At 40.8% G+C, this 12522-nt stretch overlaps 1 protein-coding gene across 2 annotated transcripts in view; it reads left to right on the forward strand.

Annotated features, from left to right (window-relative positions):
• The first annotated feature begins 3188 nt into the window (after window positions 1–3188).
• Window positions 3189–12522, forward strand: part of LOC124027149 (retinitis pigmentosa 1-like 1 protein) — a 37841-nt gene continuing 28507 nt past the window's right edge. For both annotated transcript variants that reach the window (XM_046339660.1, XM_046339723.1), the window contains exon 1: window positions 3189–3411. In XM_046339660.1, coding sequence (XP_046195616.1) covers window positions 3351–3411 — 61 coding nt within the window. In that variant the 5' untranslated portion in view covers window positions 3189–3350. The remainder of the gene's footprint in view (window positions 3412–12522) is intronic.

Raw genomic sequence — 12522 nt, forward strand, 5'->3', positions numbered from 1 at the left:
AGGAACTGCACAGTCAACAATACTGATGAATCCAACAATGAACATAGTGATGGATAAAGACTAAATAATACATCTAAAATCAACCAGAACACATTTGAATCGGAGGATCTCCAATTTGCGAGCTGCTGCTGTTTGCTGCGCTCTGTTTGCAAGTCGCGAAGGAAACCAGTTGATTAGTATTCCTATCCTCTCCGTGAGGCGTGCATGTGGTGAACTCGGTTAAAAGTGCCCGAGGGCGACCAGCAGGCAGCACACGCTGTGAGGGGCTTGGTAATAATGATAATAATAACACGGTCCTGTCTTGACTCGAGGCTATAGAAATCGCTGTGCCTATATATATGCTCTGTGAGTAGCTAGTAACATAACAGGGTTTTATGTTTATCATATTGTATTTTAACAGATCGCACAGCTAGGATACTTTTTTTCATGCTAGCAACAACATTCGTTCAGTTGAACATGATTAAGATTTATTTCAGAGAGCTATGTAAAATCATTAGTATAGGCCTATATTTATAGATTAATTTTTCGGTTATCAACATTAGCCTTTTCATTTCATTGGAACAATTCGGATAAGCTGATTTAAAATATATATATATATATATATATTACCTTTATTTTACTAGGCAAGTCAGTTAAGAACAAATTCTTATTTTCAATGACGGCCTAGGAACAGTGGGTTAACTGCCTGTTCAGGGGCAGAACGACAGATTTGTACCTTGTCAGCTCGGGGATTCGAACTAGCACCCTTTCGGTTACTAGTCCATGCTCTAACCACTAGGCTACCCTGACGCCCCAATGGTTAGGCTACCATCAATAATGATCTAAATAGGATATCTTATTTGGTATAGACAGATTAAAATGAAAAGCCAAATAAAACAATGATCAGCATGGTGCCTGTTTAGGGTTCGTGGAGCGTAGAAATGAATCAGAATGTGATTCTTCTTAATTACCTATATTATAAGAGCGGTGAGTACTTTTATGAAGCACTAGATGGCGACAACAGGCTGCTGTTTCCATATAGTAGCCTCTCAAAGAGGTAGTACTACCCAGGGCTGGTTCTAGCCTTTTGGGGGCCTTAAGCAAGATTTGGGCGAAGAGAAAAGGTTTCAGTTTTCTGCAATTCTACTCATTTTGCCATGGGGTAGAGATATATTTTTGCAGTTCTACAAATTTTGGCAAGGAGCGGAGAGAACATTTAGACATTTTCTAAAACATTTCATGCAATTCTACTAGTTTTGCCATGGGGCAGAGAGAAAATGTAGCAGTTTTAAAGCAAATTTCCTGCAATGCTACACATTTGACCATGACTTATGCTATGTTAATTTTAATTGGGTGGGACGAACTAACAAAATCAATGGGGGTCCCCTGGAGGTCAGGGTCCATGGGCACGTCCCCTGCGTGCCCGGTCTGCATTCGTCCATCATAACTACAAGTTTAGATAACTGGCTAGACTAATTTACCAATCTAAAAACTGTTAACCGACATGGCTAATTGAGTGCATGAGAGCACCAGCTGTTCTGGAACACTGTGTGATCACTCTCTCCGCAGCCAATGTAAGTAAGACCTTTAAACAGGTCAACATTCACAAGGCTGCTGAGCCAGATGGATTACCAGGACGTGTACTCCAAGCATGCGCTGACCAACTAGCATGTGTCTTCACTGACATTTTCAACCTCTCCCTGTCTGAGTCTGTAATTCCAACATATTTCAAGAAGACCACCATAGTCCCTGTGCCCAAGAACACTAAGGTAACCTGCCTAAATGACAACACCTGTAGCCATGAAGTGCTGGTGATGAATCACATCAACATTATTGTCCCAGAATCCCTAAACCCACTCCAATTTGCATACCGCCCCAACAGATCCACAGATGATGCAATCTCAATTGCACTCCACACTGCCCTTTCCCACCTGGACAAAAATAACACCTATGTGAGAATGCAATTCATTGACGACAGCTCAGTGTTCAGCACCATAGTGCCCTCAAAGCTCATCACCAAGCTAAGGACTCTGGGACTAAACACCTCCCTCTGCAACTGGATCCTGGACATTAAGTTTGTTGATGACACAACAGTGGTAGGCTTGATCACCAACAACAACGAGACAGCATATAGGAAGGAGGTCAGAGACCTGGCCGTGTGGTGCCAGGACAACAACCTCTCCCACAATGTGATCAAGACTAAGGAGATGATTGTGGACTACAGGAAAAGGAGGACCGAGCACGCCCCCATTCTCATCGGCGGGTTTGTGGTGGAGCAGGTTGAGAGCGTCTAGTTCCTTGGTGTCCACATCACGAACAAACTAACATGGTCCAAGCACACCAAGACAGTCGTGAAGAGGGCACAACAAAACCTATTCCCCCTCAGGAGACTGAAAAGATTTGGCATGGGTCCTCAGATCCTCAAAAGGTTCTACAGCTGCACCATTGAGAGCATGGTTGCATCACTGTCTGGTATGGCAACTTCTCGGCATCCGACCGCAAGGCACTGCAGAAGCTAGTGCGTACTGCCCAGTACATCACTGGGGACAGTCTTCCTGCCATCCAGGACCTCTATACCAGGAGGTGTCAGAGGAAGGCCCTAAAAATTCTCAAAGACTCCAGCCACCCTAGTCATAGACTGTTTTCTCTGCTACCGCACAGGAAGCGGTAGTGCCAAGTCTAGGTCCAAGAGCCTTCTAAACAGCTTCTACCCTCAAGCCATAAGACGCCTGAACATCTAATCAAATGGATACCCAGACTATTTGCATCACCCCCCCCCCCTATTTTATGCTGCTGCTAATCTGTTATTATCTATGCAGAAGTCACTTTAATAACTCTACCTACATGTATATATTACCTCAATTACTTCAACTAATCGGTGCCCCCGCACATTGACTCTGTACCGGTACCCCCTGTATATAGCCTCGCTATTGTTATTTTACTGCTGCTCTTAATTATTTGTTACTTTTATTTCTTATTTTTGTAGGTATTTTTCTTAACTGCATTGTTGGTTATGTGCTTGTAAATAAGCTGTTGTATTCTGCGCATATGACAAATACAATTTGATTTGATTCTATTTAATCGGTTACTCCCCGACCCTGCCACTTAACTATCAGTTACTCTGTCCCAGCCACACCCCAGACAAAGACACACCCCCTAAAGTTGGGTCCATGTACAGACAAAAGAATACATGAGAAGATTGGAGCTGCCGCAGAGGAGAAGGCAACATGAGAATATAGCCATCGCACATCACACACATAGCTAGTAAACATTGCCTGAAACATCATCACCATCACTACTTTTTTATTTTATTCTCCCTATTCAATAGAAAAGTTTAAAACTCCAGTTTTGTAATTCAGAACTCTGTTCCCATGATGTCATACCTGTGGATTCTCCTGCTGGGCAGTTTGGTGATTGGAGCCAAGACACAAGGTAAGCACTTTAACATCCACTAATGTACTTTGGTAAGCACTTTTACAACTAGTTTTATGGTGCTTTATGTTTCTTTTTCTACTTGAGAGAAGTCTGTTAAAGGCCCAATGCAGCCGTTTTATCTCAATATCAAATAATTTATGGGTAACAATTAAGTACCTTTCTGTGATAGTTTTCAATTAAAAATTTCAAAAATGGTTTCTTAGCCATGAGCAATTTCTCAAGCAAGAATTGAGCTAGGACTGTCTGAGAGTGGTCTGAGTGGGGAGGGGGAAACTGAAAACTAGCTATTATAGGCAGAGGTTTGGAACTCTATTTATTAGATGCCTATTAACTAATTTACTGCCAAAACGCCATCCCACCAAAACAGGTGAAGATTTCAGCCAATCAATTAAAAAAGCCCTAAGGGGAGAGTGGGGTAAGTTGAGCCGCCCTTGTTTCTAGGAAAACATACACAAAATTGATAATTTGACAAAATATTTAAGACGAGGTCCATATGGAAAAAGTGGCAAGCAATTTAGCTCCAAAAAAAGATTTTCACCAAGTCAAATTAATTTATTGTGTTGTAGGTTTCATGATGTTTGTTTCTAAAACAAAGTAAATCGTTTAAAGATTGTTCTATACATCAGTTGGGGTCTATAAGCTTCAATTTCAGGTCCTAAACCTAGCATGAAAATGCATCCTTGTAGCTATGTTGTCTAATATAGTCAAAATGTTTGCCTTTGGGGTAAGTTGAGCCAATGGCCATGGGGTAAAATGAGCCAATGGATGAGCCAATGACAAGTTGAGCAAATAAAAGTATTTTCTTCCCAGGCATAATGCAAGGCATTATCTCTGGGATATGAGGTGTCAACAGGGCCTGGCCTATGTTAAAAGTGTTTTAAAAAGTTTTGTGTTTTTTTAGGTGTAATCCTGTGTTAAAATATGATTAAAATTATTAAGAGGCATAAAAGCTATCGTGATGGTGTTGAATTGTGTTTGGTTAATAAAGATAAACATGGTTTTAAAAGGTTAGTGGTAATATTGTATTCTGTACAGAAATGTGTAGGTGGCTTAATTTACCCTGTCCCTCAGCTTAATTTACCCTGTCCCTCGGCTAAATTTACCCTGTCCCTCGGCTTAATTTACCCTGTCCCTCGGCTTAATTTACCCTGTCCCTCGGCTTAATTTACCCTGTCCCTCGGCTTAATTTACCCTGTCCCTCGGCTTAATTTACCCTGTCCCTCAGCTTAATTTACCCTGTCCCTCAGCGTAATTATCTCTGTCCCTCAGCGTAATTTACCCTGTCCCTCGGCTTAATTTACCCTGTCCCTCGGCTTAATTTACCCTGTCCCTCAGTTTAATTTACCCTGTCCCTCGGCTTAATTTACCCAGTCCCACGGCTTAATTTACCCAGTCCCTCGGCTTAATTTACCCTGTCCCTCGGCTTAATTTACCCTGTCCCTCGTGTCCCTCGGCTTAACTTACCCTGTCCCTCGGCTTAACTTACCCTGTCCCTCGGCTTAATTTACCCTGTCCCTCGGCTTAACTTACCCTGTCCCTCGGCTTAACTTACCCTGTCCCTCGGCTTAACTTACCCTGTCCCTCGGCTTAACTTACCCTGTCCCTCGGCTTAACTTACCCTGTCCCTCGGCTTAACTTACCCTGTCCCTCGGCTTAACTTACCCTGTCCCTCGGCTTAACTTACCCTGTCCCTCGGCTTAACTTACCCTGTCCCTCGGCTTAACTTACCCTGTCCCTCGGCTTAACTTACCCTGTCCCTCGGCTTAACTTACCCTGTCCCTCGGCTTAACTTACCCTGTCCCTCCGCTTAACTTACCCTGTCCCTCGGCTTAACTTACCCTGTCCCTCGGCTTAACCCTGTCCCTACCCTGTCCCTCGGCTTAACTTACCCTGTCCCTCGGCTTAACTTACCCTGTCCCTCGGCTTAACTTACCCTGTCCCTCGGCTTAACTTACCCTGTCCCTCGGCTTAACTTACCCTGTCCCTCCGCTTAACTTACCCTGTCCCTCAGCTTAATTTACCCTGTCCCTCAGCTTAATTTACCCTGTCCCTCAGCTTAATTTACCCTGTCCCTCAGCTTAATTTACCCTGTCCCTCAGCTTAACTTACCCTGTCCCTCAGCTTAACTTACCTTGTCCCTCAGCTTAATTTACCTTGTCCCTCAGCTTAATTTACCTTGTCCCTCAGCTTAATTTACCCTGTCCCTCAGCTTAATTATCTCTGTCCCTCAACTTAATTTACCCTGTCCCTCAGCTTAATTATCTCTGTCCCTCAGCTTAATTATCTCTGTCCCTCAGTTTAATTTACCCTGTCCCTCAGTTTAATTTACCCTGTCCCTCAGCTTAATTTACACTGTCCCTCAGCTTAATTTACCCTGTCCCTCAGTTTAATTTACCCTGTCCCTCAGCTTAATTTACACTGTCCCTCAGCTTAATTTACCCTGTCCCTCAGCTTAAATTACCCTGTCCCTCAGCTTAATTTACCTTGTCCCTCAGCTTAATTTACCTTGTCCCTCAGCTTAATTTACCCTGTCCCTCAGCTTAATTATCTCTGTCCCTCAACTTAATTTACCCTGTCCCTCAGCTTAATTATCTCTGTCCCTCAGCTTAATTATCTCTGTCCCTCAGTTTAATTTACCCTGTCCCTCAGTTTAATTTACCCTGTCCCTCAGCTTAATTTACACTGTCCCTCAGCTTAATTTACCCTGTCCCTCAGCTTAAATTACCCTGTCCCTCAGCTTAATTATCTCTGTCCCTCAACTTAATTTACCCTGTCCCTCAGCTTAATTATCTCTGTCCCTCAGCTTAATTTACCCTGTCCCTCAGCTTAATTATCTCTGTCCCTCAGTTTAATTTACCCTGTCCCTCAGCTTAATTATCTCTGTCCCTCAACTTAATTTACCCTGTCCCTCAGCTTAATTATCTCTGTCCCTCAGTTTAATTATCTCTGTCCCTCAGTTTAATTATCTCTGTCCCTCAGCTTAATTATCTCTGTCCCTCAGTTTAATTTACCCTGTCCCTCAGCTTAATTATCTCTGTCCCTCAGCTTAATTTACCCTGTCCCTCAGCTTAATTTACCCTGTCCCTCAGCTTAACTATCCCTGTCCCTCATCTTAACTATCCCTGTCCCTCATCTTAACTATCCCTGTCCCTCATCTTAACTATCCCTGTCCCTCAGCTTAATTTACCCTGTCCCTCAGCTTAATTTACCCTGTCCCTCAGCTCAACAAGTTGTGCCAAGAGACCACTTTTTTTTGACAAGCTATGTTTTAAATACTATAATGTTTACATGAATTCTGGCAGTGGTGGAAAAAGTACACAATTATCATACTTGAGTAAAAATATAGATACCTTTAATTGAAAGTTACTCAAGTGAAAGTCACCCAGTAAAATACTACTTGAGTAAATTTTAAAAAGTATTTGGTTCTATATACACGTAAGTATCAAAAGTAAATTTAATTTCTAAGATATATTTAAGTATCAAAAGAAAAAGTGTAAATAATTTCAAATTCCATATATTTCATGTCTTTAAAATATACGGATAGCCAGGGGAACACTCCAACAATCAGATATCATTTACAAACTATGCATTTGTGTTTAGTGAGTCTGCCAGGTCAGAGGCAGTAGGGATGACCATGTGTTATCTTACGTGAATTGGACCATTTCCCCGTCCTGCTAAGCATTCACCATGTAATGAGTACTTTTGGGTGTCAGGTCAAATGTATGGAGTAAAAAGTACATTATTTTCTTTGGGAATGTAGTGAAGTTAAAGTAAAAGTTGTCAAAAATAGAAATAGTAAATTAAAGTACAGATATCCCCAAAACACTACTTATGTAGTACTTTAAAGTATTTTTACTTAAGTACTTTAGACCACTGAATTCTAATTATATGTTGATATCTTTGTTAGAAAGAATACTATATTTCCCTTGACGGAGTGACGCTGAATGTAAAAGAGGGCTCAACTTTTTTATTTAACGTTTAGGCAAGTCAGTTAAGAACATATTCTTATTTGGAATGACAGCCTAGGAACAGTAGGTTAACTGCCTTGTTCAGGGGCAGAACGACCGATTTTTACCTTGTCAGCTGGGAGGATTTGATCTAGCAACCTTTCGGTTACTGGCCCAATACTCTAACCACTAGGCTACCTGCCTCCTCAAAGTTACCCTACTCTCCCCTACACTAAAAGGGCGTTATCATAACGTTCACAATTTCACAGTATTATTCCAACCTCATAGTGTGGAAATATACACTGAGGGTACAAAACATTAGGAACACCTGCTCATTCCATGACATAGACTGACCAGGTGAATACAGGTGAAAGCCATGATCCCTTATTGATGTCACTTGTTAAATCCAATTCAGTTAGTGTAGATGAAGGGGCAGAGACACGTTAAAGAAGGACTTTTAAGTCTTGAGATAATTGAGACATGGATTGTGTATGATTGCCAGTCAGAGGGTGAATGGGCAAGACAAAATATTTAAGTGCCTTTGAACGGGGTATGGTAATATGTGCTAGGCACACCAGTTTGAGTGTGTCAAGAACTGTAACACTGCTGGGCTTTTTATGCTCAACAGTTACCCGTGTGTATCAAGAATGGTCCACCACCCAAAGGACATCCAGCCAACTTGACACAACTGTGGGAAGCATTGGAGTCAACATGGGCTGGCATCCCTGTGGAACCCTTCCGACACCTTATAGAGTCCATGCCCTGAAAGATTGAGGCTGTTCTGACTGTTCTTAGAAAGGTGTTCCTAAGGTTTTGTACACTCAGTGTATATAAAACACAGGAAAATCACGTTTTGGAATTCACTTTGTCTTTAAGTAGAAACCTTTCACACCTGCTACTTCTAGTACATCCTGTCTGTCTATCTGTACCTGAGGCTGAAATGTAGAATTAAAAAAATGTTTACAAACCCACTCAGATTTATCATTATATTATGTCAAGTGTAATTTACCAAGATATGATGCTGGTGTGTAGTTGTGTTCTACTATATATATATATATATATATATATATATAGTTTTATGAAACACATTTCTACCAGTGTCCACACGCTATAGAATAGACACATGCAGTAGGCCACAACCTATAGGACTATATATATATATATATAGTCCTATAGGTTGTGGCCTACTGCATGTGTCTATTCTATAGCGTGTGGACACTGGTAGAAATGTGTTTCATAAAACATTTTGTGACAACTGCTGATGTAAAAAGGGCTTTATAAGATGCATTTGATTGAGTCTCTTAAGGGTGTGTCCTACTGGACATGTTATGTGGGGTGTGGACCATGTGAATTTGTACTGTCTAGCTGTGTCCATGCTCTTTCTTTCTTTCTTTCTTTCTACTCCTATACTGTCTGTGTCTGTCTCCTCTCTTTCCCTCGCTTTCTCTCACTTTCCCCCGCTCTCTTTTTTCTCTCTCTCTCTCACCAGTAGGCCGTTGTGTTTTCCTCTGAACAGCCTCAAGTCCACAACTAGCAGGGACACAGGCATCTGGCTTGAAGAATGATTAACTAATACCAGTATTGGTCCCAATCTGTTGATTTCCGAGTTATTAGTCTCACCTGGCTTTAGTCATGTTGGTGAATGTTGTGACATAATAGTTGTTGTTAAGTGTTGTTTTCCACAGAGAGAGGCCTCACTCTCTGAGGGTTGTCAGGGAGAGTTGAGATATTGCAAAAATAAAAAACATTTCCAATTCACACATGCTATTAACACACACATGTACATGTGTGAAATAGTACAAATATAAGCACCCATTACATGATTATCAATATTATTCTTGGCTGCCACACCCACCCCTTGGTAGACTCTGGCTGGGATCTGAAGCCAGTTCATTAAAGTGCAGCCATTTTATCTCAATATCAAATCATTTCTGGTTAACAATTAAGTACCTTACTGTGATTGTTTTCAATTAAAATGGAAAAAAATAGCAATTTCTCAAGCAATCATTTTGCTTGGACTGACTGGGAGTGGTCTGAGTGGGGAGAGGAAAACTGTTATTGGCAGAGAGGTTTGGAACTATCTTTCTTATCGGTCTATTAACAAATTTACTCCATGGTGATGTCACCATCGAAGTCCAAACTCCATCCCACCAAAACAGGCAAACATTTCAAGCGGTCAAACAGCACTTACACTAAAAGGGCATTATCATAATTTTCACAATTTCACAGGCAAATTTACATTCAATGATGAGACCGCCCATTTCCAAATGACAGAGGCAAATGCAGCACATTGCAATGCTCGCAGTTCTACCTCCAGTTACTGCAGGTGCATTTGAGCCCCGCGCGCAACAATGCCTGCCGAAGCTGGTAAATAGCAAATTTACAAATACATTTAAAAAATGTTAAACATTAAGACACGATCACTAAAAGTAACTAATCAAGGTGAGATGAAGTAAAACTGATATAGGCCTATGTTTATATTATTAAACCAAATTATTTTTAGGGTTATTTTTATTTCCCTGGACTTACTTTAAATGTGTACATTTGAATATAGGAAATGACATATACTCAATAATATTGTGTCTAAATGGTTGCCTTTTTAAAGTAGATTCAACACATCATGTTTTACAGTGTACTGAGAATGTGTCAGTACACGTTGTTTCCCACCATTCGTTCATCCCATCCCCTTCGATCACCAGCTGATTATCAGCGGTTGTCAAACACACATGGATCTGAAAATACTATTCTCTTCCTCAATATTGTGCAGTCAATTCTACTAGATAAAAGGGTGAAATTAGTATGACATCTTGGCATTTTAAAGCATACTCATTTTTTTAAATGTCACATACTATAAAACTTTCCGTTTTTACATGCCAAAAATGGCTTCTATTTAGAACGCAGGTATGGATATTCCTACATAGACATGTCCTACATTCCTACATGTCTTCATGTAAAAACAGGAGCAGCAGTAACTATTCTAGATCAGTGGTTCCATAGAATTTTCTAGATCAGTAGTTCTGTGAACCACCTGGATTCTACAGTGAACCTCCAGATAATCTAAACAACTGGTACATATGAAACGGCACGCTATTCCCCACAGTGCATTATCCTGTTGTCCATTGTGCTCTGTCTGGCCAAAAGTAATGTGTTATTCTACAGGGAGAAACAACAACAGGGGTCTACGCCGCCACACTGTAGCTCAGTTGGTAGAGCATGGCGCTTGTAACACCAGGGTAGTGGGTTCAATCCCCGGGACCACCCATACGTAGAATGTATGCACACATGACTGTAAGTCGCTTTGGATAAAAGCGTCTGCTAAATGGCATATATTATTATTATTATACCTGACAACACATTGTTCTAACTCAGGGTTTCCCAAACTTGGTCCTGGGGCACGTTTTGGTTTTTACCCAAGGATTCAAATAACCAACTCATCATCAAGCTTCCCAAGTTTGGGAACCCCTGTTCTAACTCACCGGAAATTACCTGTCAATCACCTCACGCATTGGCAAGGTTACCCACGCAATTACTCATTAACTCTCACAGCTTATTGAACAGTATAGATTCCATACAAGCTCTAACAGTCTCATGTCAGAATTAGACGTTCATCCATGTTTCTCAAATGTCCAATTTTGAAGTTGTTCCAAACAAAGTGTTTAAGGTTAAGTTTAGGCATTAACTCAGAATTCTTAAGTTTAGGCATTAACTCTGAATGGTTTTGGGTTTTGACGTCCTCAGATGTGAATAGATGTCGAATACTGACTTGTGTCACAGGTGAACTGCCTGAGATTGCTTGAATCTGCGCTGCGTGTGTAAATGGAGCCCTGTTGTGTATTCTTTTTAGGTTCTTATGACAATGACAAGTTACAGTGTATTACAGTCTGTTACAGTATATTACAGTCTGTTACAGTATATTACAGTCTGTTACAGTATATTACAGTCTGTTACAGTGTATAACAGTCTGTTACAGTGTATACCAGTCTGTTACAGTATATTACAGTCTGTTACAGTATATTACAGTCTGTTACAGTATATTACAGTCTGTTACTGTATATTACAGTCTGTTACTGTATATTACAGTCTGTTACAGTATATTACAGTCTGTTACAGTATATTACAGTCTGTTACAGTACATTACAGTCTGTTACAGTACATTACAGTCTGTTACAGTATATTACATTTACATTTACATTTAAGTCATTTAGCAGACGCTCTTATGTTACAGTATATTACAGTCTGTTACAGTATATTACAGTCTGTTACTGTATATTACAGTCTGTTACAGTATATTACAGTCTGTTACAGTATATTACAGTCTGTTACAGTGTATTACAGTCTGTTACAGTGTATTACAGTCTGTTACAGTGTATTACAGTCTGTTACAGTATATTACAGTCTGTTACAGTATATTACAGTCTGTTACTGAATGTCAGAGTCAGAACTGTCCATGTAGTTAAACTCCTTGAGTTGTAGTTTGCCCTGCTTTTATTACAGCACTGTGTAGGAGAGGGTCTGCTCTCTCTCTCTCATTCTCTTGACTCTGTGTAGATGTGTGTGTGTGTGGGAGGGGGGGGGGGTGTAACTCTGCCAATATCAGCCAGCCTCTTATAGTTCCTATAGATAAAGCCCTCGCTCTGTAATGTTGTGGAGCCTCCAAACACAAACATTCTGTTCTCTTCTCTATGTTGTCTATTTAACACACACATGGAATATAGGTGGGAGGCTGTCTATTTAACACACACATGGAATATAGGAGGGAGTCTGTCTATTTCACAGATACACACACACACACACACACACACACACACGGACACACAGGACACACAGACACAGAATTTTTAGATTTTACCTTTATTTAACTAGGCATGTCAGTTAAGAACAAATTCTTATTTTCAATGACGGACTAGAAACAGTGGGGTAACTGCCTTGTTCAGTGGCAGAACCACAGATTTTTACCTTGTCAGCTCGGAGATTCAATCTCGCAACCTTTCGGTTACTAGTCCAACGCACAAACCACTAGACTACCTGCCGGCCCAATATAGAGGGAGGCTGTTTATTTAACACACACATGGAATATACTGTATCTGTACAATATACCTTTATAGAATCTGAAACACAGACTGTCTGAGCAAAATTTGGTGCCGACCTGGCTAGGCTGGGA

The sequence above is a fragment of the Oncorhynchus gorbuscha genome, linkage group LG01 (genome assembly GCF_021184085.1).
Source record: "Oncorhynchus gorbuscha isolate QuinsamMale2020 ecotype Even-year linkage group LG01, OgorEven_v1.0, whole genome shotgun sequence".
In the NCBI taxonomy this organism is placed as follows: domain Eukaryota; kingdom Metazoa; phylum Chordata; class Actinopteri; order Salmoniformes; family Salmonidae; genus Oncorhynchus; species Oncorhynchus gorbuscha.